At 46.8% G+C, this 14,771-nt stretch overlaps 1 protein-coding gene across 4 annotated transcripts in view; it reads left to right on the top strand.

Moving 5' to 3' along the window:
* Nucleotides 1–14,771, top strand: part of DBF4B (DBF4B-CDC7 kinase regulatory subunit) — a 37,057-nt gene that overhangs the window by 6,275 nt on the left and 16,011 nt on the right. For all 4 annotated transcript variants that reach the window (XM_031030736.2, XM_031030735.2, XM_031030737.2 and 1 more), the window contains exons 3-6: nucleotides 7,486–7,640; nucleotides 12,470–12,655; nucleotides 13,267–13,317; nucleotides 14,055–14,142. In XM_031030736.2, the coding sequence (XP_030886596.2) occupies nucleotides 7,486–7,640; nucleotides 12,470–12,655; nucleotides 13,267–13,317; nucleotides 14,055–14,142 (480 nt within the window). The remainder of the gene's footprint in view (nucleotides 1–7,485; nucleotides 7,641–12,469; nucleotides 12,656–13,266; nucleotides 13,318–14,054; nucleotides 14,143–14,771) is intronic.

Below are 14,771 nucleotides of genomic sequence, written 5' to 3'. Positions count from 1 at the left end.
AAGCAAGGCAATAAAATGCCAATTGGAAGGGGTTGTCAGCAGTAGATTTGATTGTAGGTAATAAGGCTGGAACCTGGCAATTTTGACAGGTGTCTTTTTTTTTTTTTTTTAAAGATTTTATTTATTTATTTGACAGAGAGACACAGTGAGAGAGGGAACACAAGCAGGGGAAGTGGGAGAGAGAGAAGCAGGCTTCCCGCCGAGCAGGGAGCCCGATGCGGGGCTCGATCCCAGGACCCTGGGATCATGACCTGAGCCGGAGGCAGACGCTTAACGACTGAGCCACCCAGGTGCCCCTGACAGGTGTCTTATAGCTCAGGCTGCTATAACAAAACATCATAGACTGAGTGGCTTAAACAACAGACATTTATTTCTCCTATTACTGGAGACTGGTGGTCCAAGATCAAAGTGCCAGTAGATTCAGTTCTTGGTGAGGGCTCTCTTCCTGCCTTGCACATGGCTACCATCTCGATACGTGTTCACATGACCTCTTCTTTATGTACTCATGGATGGAGAGAGCGAAAGCTCTGGTCTCTCTTATAAGGACACCAGCCCCATTAGTTGGGGGGGGTGGGACGGGACACTCTACCTCATGATCTCACCTAAACCTAACTACCTTCCAAGGGCCACACCTCCTACTACTATCACACTGGGGGTTATAAGTATGGTGGTCAGCATTCTGGGAGCTCCATAGGGGAAGAGGTTTACAGGTCTCACCACTCAGTATATAGATATCCTCTTAATCTTCTGTGTTTTTACTGGGGCTTATCCCTGCTCTCACCTGTGTTCATTTCCTCTAGTCCAGGGAACTTTATTCTCAGCGCTATTGACATTTAGGGCCAGATAATTCTGTTGTAGGGGGTTATCCTGTGCCTTGTAAGATGTGAAGCTGCATTCCTGGCTTCTACTGGCTAGAAGCACACCCACTCCACCAAAAATGTTTCTACCAAAATCTCCCCCAGCGAAGAACCTTTGCTGGAATCTGCTGCTGGGGTGGGAGAGGGTTCTGGGTGTCCTGCTATCCATTCCTTGTAAAGGCTTTCTTTTTGTTGTTGTTGTTGTGTTGTAAAGACTTTCTGATAGCCTCTTTCTCAGCCCCTGTCTTCTTCCTTTTTTTTTTATTTAAGATTTTTTTTTTATTCATTTATTTGACAGAGAGAGAAACAGCGAGAGAGGGAACACAAGCAGGAGGAGTGGGAGAGGGAGAGGCAGGCTTCCTGCAGAGCAGGGAGCCCGATGCGGGGCTCGACCCCAGGACCCTGGGATCATGACCTGAGCCAAAGGCAGACGCTTAACAACTGAGCCACCCAGGCACCCCTCTCAGCCCCTGTCTTGCACTCTAGCCTTCTCTCTCTGGTCCCTCCAGGTGCGGGCCTTTCAGCTCCAGCTTCTTGCTGGCTTCAGATGCCACTTTCTCTGGGCTCCTCCCTGCTTTCCACTCATCCATCTGCTTTCCAGCTTCCACAATTCAGAGGCCTCCCTCTTGCCTATTGTCATCTTCTTGCCAGTGCCTTTGTCCATTTTTATTCTTTCTCTGTCGTTTTAGCGGCATTTGGGGAGGGAACAGAAGTTCTTGTATTCACCCTCCACATGCATTCAGAAACCCGGACCATTATTTCTTCAAATATTTTCTTCTATTTTTTTTTTTTTCTTTGCCTTTGCAGCCCCTCTGTGATGTTGCTCACACTTCTGTTTCTGTCCTCTGCCTTTCTTAATATCTTGCTTGTCCACTTCTTTATCTCTTCCTGATACCTTCTGGAAGAGTTCCTCCACCTGAGCCACCAACTCACACTATGTTGCAAGATTTAACTCACCTATTGAGGGTTTGGGTTTTTTCTTTTTCATTCTTCACTTTAAAATAATTTCATACTGGGGCGTCTGAGTGGCTCAGTGGGTTGAGTGTCTGACTCTTGGTTTCGGCTCAGGTCATGATTTCAGGGTCATAAGATCGAGCCCCACATCAGGCCCCACACTTATTGGGGAGCCTGCTTGAGATTCTCTCCTGCCACCACCCCGCTCACACTCCCTTTCTCAAATAAATAAATATTTAATAAAAATAATAATTTCAGACTTAACACAAACATTTCAAAAACAGTCAAGGGGTTGGGGGACAGTGGGACAGAGGGAGAGTGAATCTTAAGCAGTCTCCATGCCCAGCCAGTTTTGGGGCTCCATCTCACAACCCCCCAAGATCATGACCTGAGCCAAAGTCAAGAGTAGGACGCTTAACCTAACTGCACCACCCAAATGCCCCACCCTTTTTTTAATTAATGTATTTTTTAAGTATGCACATGCCCAACATGGGGCTTGAATTCATGACCTTGAGATCAAGAGCAGCACTGTCCACCAGCTGAGCCAGCCGGGTGCCCCTCATTGCTCATTTTTAGTTGGATTATTTATCTTTTTATTATATGAGGGTTTTTTTAAGTATTGTATTTTTCATGTCATTTATCTCCAATTCTTTACCTGCTGTTCCTGTTTTATATTTCAAGTATTCTCCCTTTTTTTTTTATTATGTTAGTCACCATGCATTACATCATTAGTTTTTGATGTAGTGTTCCATGATTCATTGTTTGTGTATAACACCCAGTGCTCCATGCAAGACATGCCCTCCTTAATACCCATCACTGGGCTAACCCATCCTCCCACCCTCCAGTATTCTCCCTTTTTTGAGGTGATTTATTATACTTTAAAATTCTTTTCTCTGTCTGATCCATTACTTATGACAGATAGACAACCTGTACCAGAGAAAACATCTTTTATAGTACTTGCTTTCTTTAGTTGCCTCATATTTTCTTATAAGCCCATGTCCCCTGGAGACAGCCACTCTGATTGGTAACGTGCTTCTGGGACGCAGATGCAAAAGCCTCGACCCTGTCATCTGCCCCTCCGCTGAGTGTCGGGACTGAGGGTGGTGGGACAGTAGAGAAAAACGACCCCTAGGTGGAGAGCCCCTGGTTCCAACATGGGCTCAGTCACTCCCTGTTTGCAGCAAGTCTGTGCCCTTCCAGTTCACACACAGTGCCTTGTGCTATTTGTTGTCAAGAGCTGTCTCCTTGAGTTGTAATTACCCAACTCACCAGACAGATAGAGGGTCGGGAGGGAGGTTCATTCAGATGCCTGCCAGCTCACGGTCCCCTTGACCTCTTGTTACCTGTTTCTCATACACATGTGCATATTCACCCTGAGCTGGGCTCCGGCACTGCCTCGATGTGACCCTGTTGCCTCTGGTGGGTACGGGGCTGCTTGCCTGGCACTGGCCCCTGGCAGGCAGTGACCCATACAGCACAAGTAGAAAGCACTCCCCAGTCTCTCACCCACCTTCACATCCTGGCACCCTTCTGCTCTGGGCTTGCTGTCCGCCCAGCCGCCGGTGTCCGGGTCTGGCATCCGTCTCATTCCTTCTCACTTCCATGGCTTCCCTAGGATTTGTTTCTGTGGAGAAAGTCAGTGGGCCTTGTGTGTTTATCATCTTGTTTAGAAGTCTAAAGGACTAATTCTGAGAGAGCTCTCTATAAAAGTATGGAATTAGGTTGTACACCTGGAACTAGTAACAATGTTGTATGTTATTTATACTTCAGTAAAAAAAAAAAGAAAAGAAAAGCAAGCCTTCTGGAGAAGTTGGCATTGGGGAGGGATCCAGAATGGCTATAGTTAGAATAATGCCCCGGGCTGACAGTCAGCGGGTATTCCTCCTATGGCTAAATCAGATAATTCTGGCCAGTCTCCATACGGAGTGGTTGGTGCAGGTTAAGTATTTGAATATCCCCCCCAATATCATTACCTGACACAATTTGCAGTATTTGATTTACTCCGTATGGACTGTCCAAGGGGGATGGGTACTAATTGTTATCACTATTTCAGAAGTGAAGAGATAGAGATTTGGAGACACTAAGAGAGATTGTGACTTGCCCAGGGTTACACAGCTAGTAAGAAGCAGAGGCAGGGACTCACAGCAGAAGTCTTCTTTGTGAAATGCCAAGCTGACTTTCCAGTATTTTCTGGCTCTGTACCTAGGACTTTCAGGAGGAGGGAGGTTTAGGGGGCCGGAAGTTAAGTGCCTGAAGGTCAGGCGCTGGCTGAGGACGGGAGAGCAGGCTCTGGTTTTATGGGAATGATACTGATATGTAAGTCAAAATCTCTTCCCTAAATAGTTGCCAGTCTAATGGGGAGTCCAGAGGTTCACCCTGAAGGAATAAACAAGAATATGAAGCTGAAAATACCATGAGGACAGACAATAAGTGATCTGGAACTCAGAAAAAGAAAAACACCATCTTACCAGGGCAAGCAGGGTTTAACTGAGCAGGTCCAACTGAGAGTCTGACAGGGCAATAGATAGCAGCGATGCAGGAACTCGTGGAATCAAAGAGTTTTAGAAGATTTATAAAAATACGGGCGCCTGGGTGGCTCAGTCGTTGGGCATCTGCCTTCGGCTCAGGTCATGGTCCCGGGGTCCTGGGATCGAGCCCCACGTCGGGCCCCCTGCTCCGCGGGAAGCCTGCTTCTCCCTCTCCCACTCCCCCTGCTTGTGTTCCCTCTCTTGCTGTGTGTCTCTCTCTCAAATAAATAAATAAAATCTTTAAAAAAAAAAAAAAGATTTATAAAAATATCTGATCCAGGGGGCGCCTGGGTGGCTCAGTCGGTTAAGCAGCTGCCTTCGGCTCAGGTCATGATCCCAGGGTCCTGGGATCGAGCCCCGCATCAGGCTCCTTGCTCAGCAGAGAGCCTGCTTCTCTCTCTCCCTCTGCCTGCCTGCCGCTCCCCTCGCTTGAGCTCTATCTCTCTCTCCGTGTCAAATAAATAAAATAAAATCTTTAAAAAAAAAAAAAATATATATCTGATCCAGGGGCGCCTGGGTGGCTCAGTTGGTTAAGCGACTGTCTTCGGCTCAGGTCATAATCCTGGAGTCCCGGGATGGAGTCCCGCATCGGGCTCCCTGCTCAGCAGGGAGTCTGCTTCTCCCTCTGACCTTCCTCCCTCTCATGCTCTCTGTCTCTCATTCTCTCTCTCTCAAATAAATAAATAAAATCTTTATAAAAAAAAAAAATATCTGATCCAGGAGCTCCTGGGTGATTCAGTCGGTTAATTGTCTGCCTTCAGCTCTGCCTTCGGCTCAGGTCATGATCCCAGGGTCCTGGGATCCAGTCCCACATCAGGGGGGGGTCCCTGCTCAGCAGGGTGTCTGCTTCTCTCTCTGCCCCTCCCCTGCCCATGCTCTCTCTCTCTGTCAAATAAATAATAAATAAAATCTTTAAAAAAATAAATAAAATTCAGCAATTTTAGTCTCTTGGTATTGACTGTTCTGGGTCCATTTTTTTCAAGTATGTGACAAACTCTTTGAATCTGTTAGTTTCAAATATATTTTTTTATTTCAGGGAAGTTTTCTTCAATTATACTTTTTAGTATTCTGGGGATTTTTTGTTTTATTTTTTTGTGTTTAAGAACTCTTATTATCTGTATGTTAGACTTCTTTGCCTGTCTTCAGTGTTTGTCACATTCTCTCGAATCCTTTTTTATCTCTTCAGGTTTTAACATTTTATTGTGAAAGTTTTCAACCCTGCAACAAAATCAAAAGAATTCAACACCAAGCACATAGACACACCATTTAGTTTTATCATTGATTTTTTTTTTTTTAAAGATTTTATTATTTCACAGAGAGAGACACAGCGAGAAAGGGAACACAAGCAGGGGGAGTGGGAGAGGGAGAAGCAAGCTTCCCGCTGAGCAGGGAGCCCGATATGGGGCTCGATCACGACCTGAGCTGAAGGCAGACGCTTAACGACTGAGCCACCCAGGCGCCCCTATCATTGATGTTTTAATATACTTATTTTATCGTGATCGATTTTTATCCATTTTATTTATTTATTTTAAGATTTTATTTATTTATTTGACAGAGAGAGACACAGCGAGAGAGGGAACACAAGCAGGGGGAATGGGAGAGGGAGAAGCAGGCTTCCCGCCAAGCAGGGAGCCCGATGTGGGGCTCGATCCCAGGACCCTGGGATCATGACCTGAGCCAAAGGCAGACGCTTAATGACTGAGCCACCCAGGCGCCCCTATCCATTTTATTTTTGATACATTTCAAGTAATTTATAGACAGTAGTACCTTTCCCTCTAAATAGTTCAGCATGCATTTCATTGACCAGAATTCCGTATTTGTTTATAGGTTTTTCCTTTTAATGTAAAATTTATATACAATGAAATGTACAATTCTCAAGATTATATTCGCTGAGGGTTTGAGGGGTTTCTTTTTAGCTTTACTGAGATATAATTTACATACTATAAAATTCATTTGTTTTAAGTGTATGCTTTCGGTGATTTTTTGTTAATTTACAGAGTTATGCAGCTAACACACCAGTCTAATTTTAGAATATTTTCATCACCCCGAAAAGAACCTCATGCCCATTTTCAGTCACTCCTTATTCCTCCCACCCTCAGCCTTTAAGTGATCACTGATCTAATTTCTGTCTCTCTGTATTTTCCTTTTCTGGACATTTTATATAAATGCAGTCATAGGGGCGCCTGGGTCGCCCAGTCATTAAGCAACTGCCTTTGGCTCAGGTCATGGTCCCAGGGTCCTGGGATCGAGTCCTACATCGGGCTCCCTGCTCCGCGGGAGGCCTGCTTCTCCCTCTCCCACTCCCCCTGCTTGTGTTCCCTCTCTCACTGTGTCTCTCTCTGTCAAATAAATAAATAACATCTTTTAAAAAAATAAAATAAAATAATGCAGTCATATGTGGTCTTTTGTATCTGGCTTTTTTTTTTTTTTAATATTTTATTTTATTTATTTATTCATGAGAGACAGAGAGAGAGAGAGAGAGAGAAGCAGAGGGAGAAGCAGGCTCCCAAGGAGCAGGGAGCCCGATGCGGGACTCGATCCCAGGACCCTGGGATCATGACCTGAGCCGAAGGCAGACGCTTAACCATCTGAGCCACCCAGGCGCCCCTGTATCTGGCTTTTCTAATTGAGCATGTGTTTGAGGTTCAGCATCCTAGTTGTGGCCGGTGTCAGTGGCTCAATTTTTTTTATTGCCCAATAAAATTACATTGAATGGATACACCACATTTCCACTTACCATTTTATTTACATGTGAATTATTTCCTATTGGCTAAATGAACCATGTTGCTATGAACCTTCTTGTATAAGTTTTTATCTGAACATACGCTTTCATTTCTTCAGGGTACATGCCTAGGAGTGGAATTGCAGGGTCATGTGTTAACTTAATGTTTAGCATTTTGAGAAACTGCCGAACTGTTTTCGCAAGTGGCTGCACCATTTTACATTCCCACCATCCACGTACGAGGGTTCTGGTTTCTCCACATCTGAGCTTCACGAGGGCGGGAACGCTAGTCTCAGATTCATCTTTACGTGCCCGGGGCCTACCTGGGGCACACCATACCGAGGCTGTCGATGAGCATCGCTTGGCTCGCGGGACTCTCTTAGCCCATGCTTCTCACTTTGTACCTTTTCTCCTTCTTTTCTAGGGACTCAGCTGGGAGTTTCCAGTTGTCTGGAAAAATGCTGGAAGAGCTCACCAGACACTGGGAAGCAGCCCTTCTCTGGAAAGTCCTTTTATCTGGATCTGCCTGCCGGCAAAAGTCTCCAGTTTTTGACGAGGGCCATCCAGCAGCTGGGTGGGGTATGTAACCTGCATCTGACCCGTGATGTCATGTGCCTTTGTGGATTATAGGGCAGGAGCTGGGGAGGGATTCTGTCTGTGACTTCCAAGTATTTTCAGTGGGACGGCTACATTTACCAGAGCCACCCTTTTTTAAAATAATTTAGGGACGCCTGGGTGGCTCAGTTGGTTGAGCGTCTGCCTTTGGCTCGGGTTGTGATATCAGGGTCCTGGGATCGAGCCCCACATCGGGCTCCCTGCTCAGCGGCGAGTCCGCTTCTCCCTCTCCCTCTGTGATCTCTCTTGCTCTCACTCTCTCTCAAATAAATAAATAAAAATTTAAAAGTAAAATAAAGTTAAATTTTTTTCCCAGTTAAAAAAATATTATCTGTTCATTGTAGAAATTTTGCAGAACATGGAACTGCTCCAAGTGAAAACCATCATTTTGATGTATTTTCTTCTGGACTCTCTTCTCTCTCTCTTTCTTTCACAGCTTTACTGAGATGTAATTCATATACCATACAGTTCACCCATTTAAAGTGTACAACTCCATGGTTTTTAGTGAGAGGTACCTGGGTGGCTCAGTCGGTTAAGCAGCTGCCTTCAGCTTGGTCATGATCTTGGGGTCCTGAGATCCAGTCCCACATCAGGCTCCCACTCAGCGGGGAGTCTGCTTGTCCCTATCCTTCTCCCTTTGTGCTCTCTCTCTTTCTCTCTCAAATAAATAAAATGGGGTTTTTTTAGTGGCTTTTAGTGTATTCACAGAGATATGTAAGCTATGTGAATACACAGTCAATTTTAGAACATTTTCATCACCCCAAAAAAGAAGCCCTACCCATTGTCCATCACTCCCAATTTCCTCAACACCCCCAACCTGGGTAAACATTCATCTACTTCTGTCTCTATTCTTTTTCCCTTTTTAAAATTTTATTTTTATTTTTTTATTTTTTATTTTTTTAGAGTGGGGTGGGAGAGAGGGTGAGGGAGAGAAAGAATCTTAAGCAGACTCCATGCCAGCGCAGAGCCCCACACCGGGCTCTATCTCCCAACCCTGAGATCATGACCTGAGCTGAAATCAAGAGTCAGATGCTGAACCAACAGAGCTATCCAGGTGCCCCATTCCTTTATTTTTTATGCTCATTTTCTGTGTAGCTATGATCATGAATACATGTTTGATTAGCAGCTTTTTGCCCACAACCTTAAAGCATTAGCACTGTCCTATCTTTATTGTCCCTCATTTACATTATTTGTAATGAGAATATAATATTTTTGAGTGGATTATTAGTTTACTGAATTGTTACCCTATGGACATTGAGATTATTTCTAAATTTTAGCTCTTTTAAATAACACTGATAAAAAAACTTTGGGTAAAAAGGATTTGCCGTGTTTGAGTCCTTTAAAATATTTTTAAGGCATGTGTGTCCTGTAGTACTCTTAGTAAGCAGTGTTTAGAAAATAGGATGATGGTGCTTGGCCCCAAAGAGGTGGGCAGCTGGGGAAATGACTTGAATAAGCTTGGAATGCAGAGGATTGTCAAAGGAACAGAAGCTCAGGGATATGGAAACTCAGCAGTGGAGAATGTACCAAATGACAATTATACACCCAAACTGGCCCCAAATTACCTTTTGAACTTTTAGTCTGTTCTGTCATTTAGCCTTTACTGTGTAAAAAACCACCCTAGAACTGGAGCATAAAACAAGTTATTGAGGCGCCTGGGTGGCTTAGTTGGTTGAGCATCCAACTCTCTCTCTCTTTTTTTTTTAAAGATTCATTTATTTTAGAGAGAAAGAGAGCAGTGCATGAGCGTGAGCCAGGGGAGGGGCAGAAGGAGAGGGAGAGAAGCTGACTCCCAGCTGAGTGGGAAACCCAACACGGGGCTCGATCTCACAACTGAGATCATGACCTGAGCCTAAATCAAGAGTTGGACACTTAAACGACTGAGCCACTCAGGTGCCCTGAACATCCAACTCTTGATTTCGGCTCAGATCATGATTTCAGGGTCGTGAGGTCAAGCCTTGCATTGTGCTCCATGCTGGGCATGGAGCCTGCTTAAGATTCTCTCTCTCTCCCTCTGCCCCTGCCCTCCCACCACCTGCTTGCGTGAAAGCGCTCTCTCACTCTCTCTCTCTCTCTCAAATAAATAAATAAAATCTTAAAACAAAACTGGTTTCCTTAATAGCCATGGACATGATAGAAAAAATTTTTATTTCTCACGACACTGTGGATTGGCTGGGCGGTTTCTCTGCTCGTGTCGTCGGGACTCACTCCTGCAGCTGCATTTGGGTGGAGGGTCAGCTGGGCTGGAAGGACCAAAGCTGGCCTCGCTTACACATCTGATAGTTGGTGCTGGCTGCCTCTATATGGCTTCTCATGTGTCGTTTGAGAAGCTTCCTACGTATGTTGTGGGAATGTATAATATCATATGTAGATACGGGAAGCTGAACCAGCCTGTTTACATGGCGATCTCATGTAGCTTTCCAAGGTGAAAGGAGAAGCTACAAGGCCTCTTGAGGCTTAGGCTCTACAGCATCTTTCCCTACATTGTATTGTTCAAAAGGAGTCCGATTCAAGGCGATGAAAAAGTGGGCTCTGCCTTCTGACGGGAGTAGGTATACTGGGGTGGGAATGCTGTGCAGCCGTGAAACCATCAACCGCGTTTATACAGGAAAATCCTTGCCCTCCTCCCACCCTCTAACGTCTGTTTTTGCCATGTTACAGAAGGTAGATACACTCACTCAAGCCATACCTTTAAAGGTTCTTTTTAATTGTGGTAAATGTATATAGCATAAAATGGGCCATTTTAATCATTGGCAAGTGTATGGTTCTCAGCATGAATTACATGCATGTGCCTGGGCGACCTTCACCACCATTTCCCCAATTTTTATCACCCCACACAGACCCTCTGCAACCAGTAAGCAAGACTTCCCACTTCCCTTTTCTGTAGCCCCTGCCACTCACAGCTACATTCTGTCTCTCTGAACTTGCCTATTCAAGAGACCTCCTATCAGTGGAATCTCGAATAATCGTCCTTTTGTGTCTGGCTTATCTCAGCATAATCTTTCCCAGGCTCATCCATGTTGTAGCCTGTGTCCAGAACTTCATGTCCTGGCTGAACAATATTTCACTGAATGTATATATCACATTTTGCTCACCCATTCATCTGTCGGTCGCCTGGGTTATTTCCGCTTTTTGGCTGTTATAAATAATGCTGCGCTGAACATGGGTGTACAAGCATCTGGTCAAGTCCCTGTTTCCAGTTCCTTGGGGGTGCATACCTAGAAGCAGAATTGCCAGATGGTGTGGTAGATCCTGTTTAGCTTTTTGAGGAACTAAACATTTGTTGTTGTTGTTGTTGTATTCTTAAGTTCAGTGCCACGTTTCCCATCCAGGCACCCTTTCGAGAGGGCCGTCGTCCAGCCTTATTTTTAGTGGTGCGCTGGAGGTGGAGCCAACTGTCAGCATCTCCTTCTAGTTCCACATTCAGTACGTCATGTCGGTAGCTTGAAATCAGCCTCGGTGGGAGTTTACCCCCCAGAAATCGGCACATGCTACAAAGCAGGGCTTTTTCCCTACAGAGTGGGTCATGAAGCATCCACCACCTCGCCCCTGTTTATGTCCCTCTTTTCTACTCCCCACACACATGACTTAAATATCCTTGTTTCTCAGGCACCACATTGGGCCCTTGCGATACAAAGATGAGTCAGACCCTCTCAGTGCCTGTGAGGAGCTTACAGATAGGATGAGCAGATACCTGTGCAGCTGAGTAGTGGCCAGACCCTTTCTTGTTTCATATTTTTGCTCCTTTTGGAGTGTGGTCAAGATCACAGGTGCAGTGTCTGAATGCCCCAGTGTGTCTTCACAGGAAAGCCATGGCCTAACTAAGCTACTCTTTCTAATTTTAAAAAAAATTTTAATTTTTTTAAAAGATTTTATTTATTTATTTGACAGAGACACAGCGAGAGAGGGAACACAAGCAGGGGGAGTGGGAGAGGGGGGAGTGAGAGAGGGGGGAGTGGGAGAAGGGGAGTGGGAGAGGGAGAAGCAGGCTTCCCGCTGAGCACGGAGCCCCATGTGGGGCTCGATGCCAGGACCCTGGGATCATGACCTGAGCCGAAGGCAGATGTTTAACGACTGAGCCATCTAGGCACCCTCTTTTTAATTTTTTTCAAAGATTTTATTTATGTATGTGAGAGATCAGGAGCAGGGAGGAGGGGTAGAGAGAGAAGCAGACTCCCCACTGAGCAAGGAGCCCAATGCGGGACTTGATCCCAGGACCCTGGGATCATGACCTGAGCCAAAGGCAGACACTTAACCGACTGAGCCACCCAGGTGCCCTCTTTTTATTTTATTTTATTTTATTTTATTTATTTAAGGGAGAGAGTGAACAAGAGAGAGAGGGTACAAGCAGGCAGAGCGGGAGAGGTAGAAGCAGGCTCCCTACTGAGCAGACGTGAGACTCGATCCTAGGACCCTGGGATCATGACCTGAGCTTAACCGACTGAGCCACCCAGGCGCCCCTAACTAAGCTACCCCTAATCCTGTTGGGCGCCGTCAGGGAGCTCTTGCTCTGTGCAGACTCAAACTGGTCAAATAACAAAGCCTCTGGCCTTCTGATGCTGGGTCAGGAGCAGCAGTTCTGGAGACAAAAACCTGTATAATATATATATATAAACCCTATTATGTTTCAGGATGATGTCTTCTTAGGGGCTCGGTACAGAACTGCATTTGGTCTATTTAAAGACATTGATTCTGAAACTTCTAGCAGCCAAGATTTCCTTCCCCAACCTCTCAAAATTGATGATTCTACATCTGCATTTTGGTTTTCAGCCACCTCTGTGATCTGGTTTCAGGTAATTGAGGGTTTTCTGAGCAAAGAAGTAAGTTACATCGTGTCCAGCCGCAGAGAGGCGAAAGCAGAGAGCAGTGGGACAAGCCCCAGAGGCTGCCCCAGCCCCAGCAAGGTCAGAGGACAGACACTATCCATGGCCCATCCGAAGGGCGGCCACACCAGGCCTTCACAGAAGCCTGCAGACTCGGTAAGAACCTCATTGGGTAGGAAAGGTGTGTTCTCTGAACAAAGGAAGGAAGCCTTGGTGAGCCCTTGTGGGCAGTCTCCGGCTTTAGTTTCATCTGGTTTAATTTAATCTCTCATTTGAATTCAGGGACTGCAACTATTTTATCATAGCTCTGGATCTAAAAACCTCAGCAACTCGTTATCCCCATGCTATCCCTTCTGTGATACGTTTCGCTTTTTATGGGACCTCCGTGTCAGAGGTTCAAAAACAATAGGAAGGTCTTCTGTAAACCAGGGAGGACTTGTTGAAATTGGCCCAGGCTTCTCTGCTGGGGGTGCGGAGACTCTTAGAGAGAGGTCTTAGAACACTGGCGACACTTTGACCTTGGGTAAATGCAGAACGCCCTTCTCCACCCGGTTCCAAGCTGCAGCTACCTGTGGGCGACCCGGAATTGTGTGTGGCTTTACCTTTCCTCCAAAAAGTTCTCTAGGCTCTCACTCTGCTGCTCCTCAGCTGTCACTGCTCCCAGCTTTCCGAGAGACAGGACTCCAAGACCTCACCGGCACCTGCGTGGAACTCCGGTGCACAGGGGGGCCGCAGAGCGCACCTCAGGGTTCTTCTCTTCCTGGCAGGTGCCCAGGAGCAGAGGCAAGGAGCTACTGCAGAAGGCCATCAGAAACCAGGTGAGCCGAGGGAGGCGGGCGCCTCTGGCACGTAACCTTTCTCCCGAGGGTCTTCTGCAGTTCTGCCACAAAATGCACAACTGTGACATGGATCGTCCTTATTTCCTTCTTACGAATGAGGAAGTAGAGCTCAGAGAAGTGAAGCAATTTGTCCAGAGTTCCCCCAGGGCGACAGTGGTAGAGCCTGGATTTGACTTCCCGATCCTTCCATCTCCAGAGCTAGCAAGAGCACCTTGGAGGGATGCTGGGGGACGTGTCTGCGCTGCACATAAGCCAGACTTCGCACATCTTTTATAAGTAGCTGTTTACCCCTTTTGCGAGATCCAGAGCCATTAAAGTTAAGTAGCGGGAGGAGGAGTTAGGGTGATCTTGTGAGAGAAGCGGGTAAAGTGACACGGAGGAGCGGCTGCGGTGGGGGAGGGTGATGCTGCTGCCCTGCGGCGGCGGGGCAGGGACAGCCTGAGGCGGGCACGGCTTCCTGCTTGAGGATGGCGACTGTCGCTGCTGTCTCCGGGCCCTTGCTGTGTGCTGAGCGCGTGGCTCACAGAGGCCCTCCTGACGGATGGCTCTCTGAGAAGCCTCTGTTGCTTCCAGGTCACAAGTGGCTGAAGCAGCGGTCTGCCCCTCCGGCGAGAACAGGGGTAGACTCTCCCACGATGTCCCTTTGTGGGGTGACCCGGAGCCAGTCAGGCTTGGGGGGGGTCTCTCGCTCCTGCCTGACTGCGTCATTTTTCCAGGAGAGTGGCAGCAGGGGAGGTGGCGGGAGAAGCAGCAGTCTCCTGACCAGTGCCCGCGCCTGGGGAGTGAGGATCCTGCACGTGGACGGTACCGTTTCTGCCCAGGGCTTCTGTGGGGGGGACTTGGTGACGGACTGGGAGCATCCGCTCTTCGAGGGACCTCAGCCAGTGTAAGCTAGCTGAAAACCAAATGCGCTCACTTGCTGTGTTGACCCACAAAGGTGGGGGGCGTGGACCAGCAGTGGTGAGAGCAGGGCGCGGGTGCTGGGAGATGCTGCTTTGTTTGCTTTGTTTGCCTGAGCTACAGCTCTCCAGCTGGTGTCGTGATCCTGTTTCACAAATACAGGAATCCACCCAGGTGCCCCAAATCTTTTTTCTTTTTCTTTTTCTTCTTCTTATTATTTAAAGGTTTTATTTATTTGAGAGAGAGTAAGAGAGAGCATGAGCGGGGGAGAGAGGCAGATGGAGAGGGAGAGGCAGACTTCCCCACTGGGCAGGGAGCCTGATGTGGGGCTCGATCCCAGGACTCTGGGATCATGACCTGAGCTGAAGGCAGACGCCTAACTGACTGAGCCACCCAGGCACTCCTAAAATAAAATCTTCATTTTATTTTTTATTTTTTAAAGATTTTATTTATTTATTTGACAGAGAGAGACACAGCGAGGGACGGAACACAAGCAGGGGTAGTAGAAGAGGGAGGAAGCAGGCCTCCCGCAG

The sequence above is a fragment of the Leptonychotes weddellii genome, chromosome 15 (assembly GCF_054177405.1).
Source record: "Leptonychotes weddellii isolate Sample4059 chromosome 15, ASM5417740v2, whole genome shotgun sequence".
Taxonomy (NCBI): domain Eukaryota; kingdom Metazoa; phylum Chordata; class Mammalia; order Carnivora; family Phocidae; genus Leptonychotes; species Leptonychotes weddellii.
The sequence above is the reverse complement of the archived record's forward strand: the minus strand, read 5'-3'. Positions and strand labels throughout refer to the sequence as shown.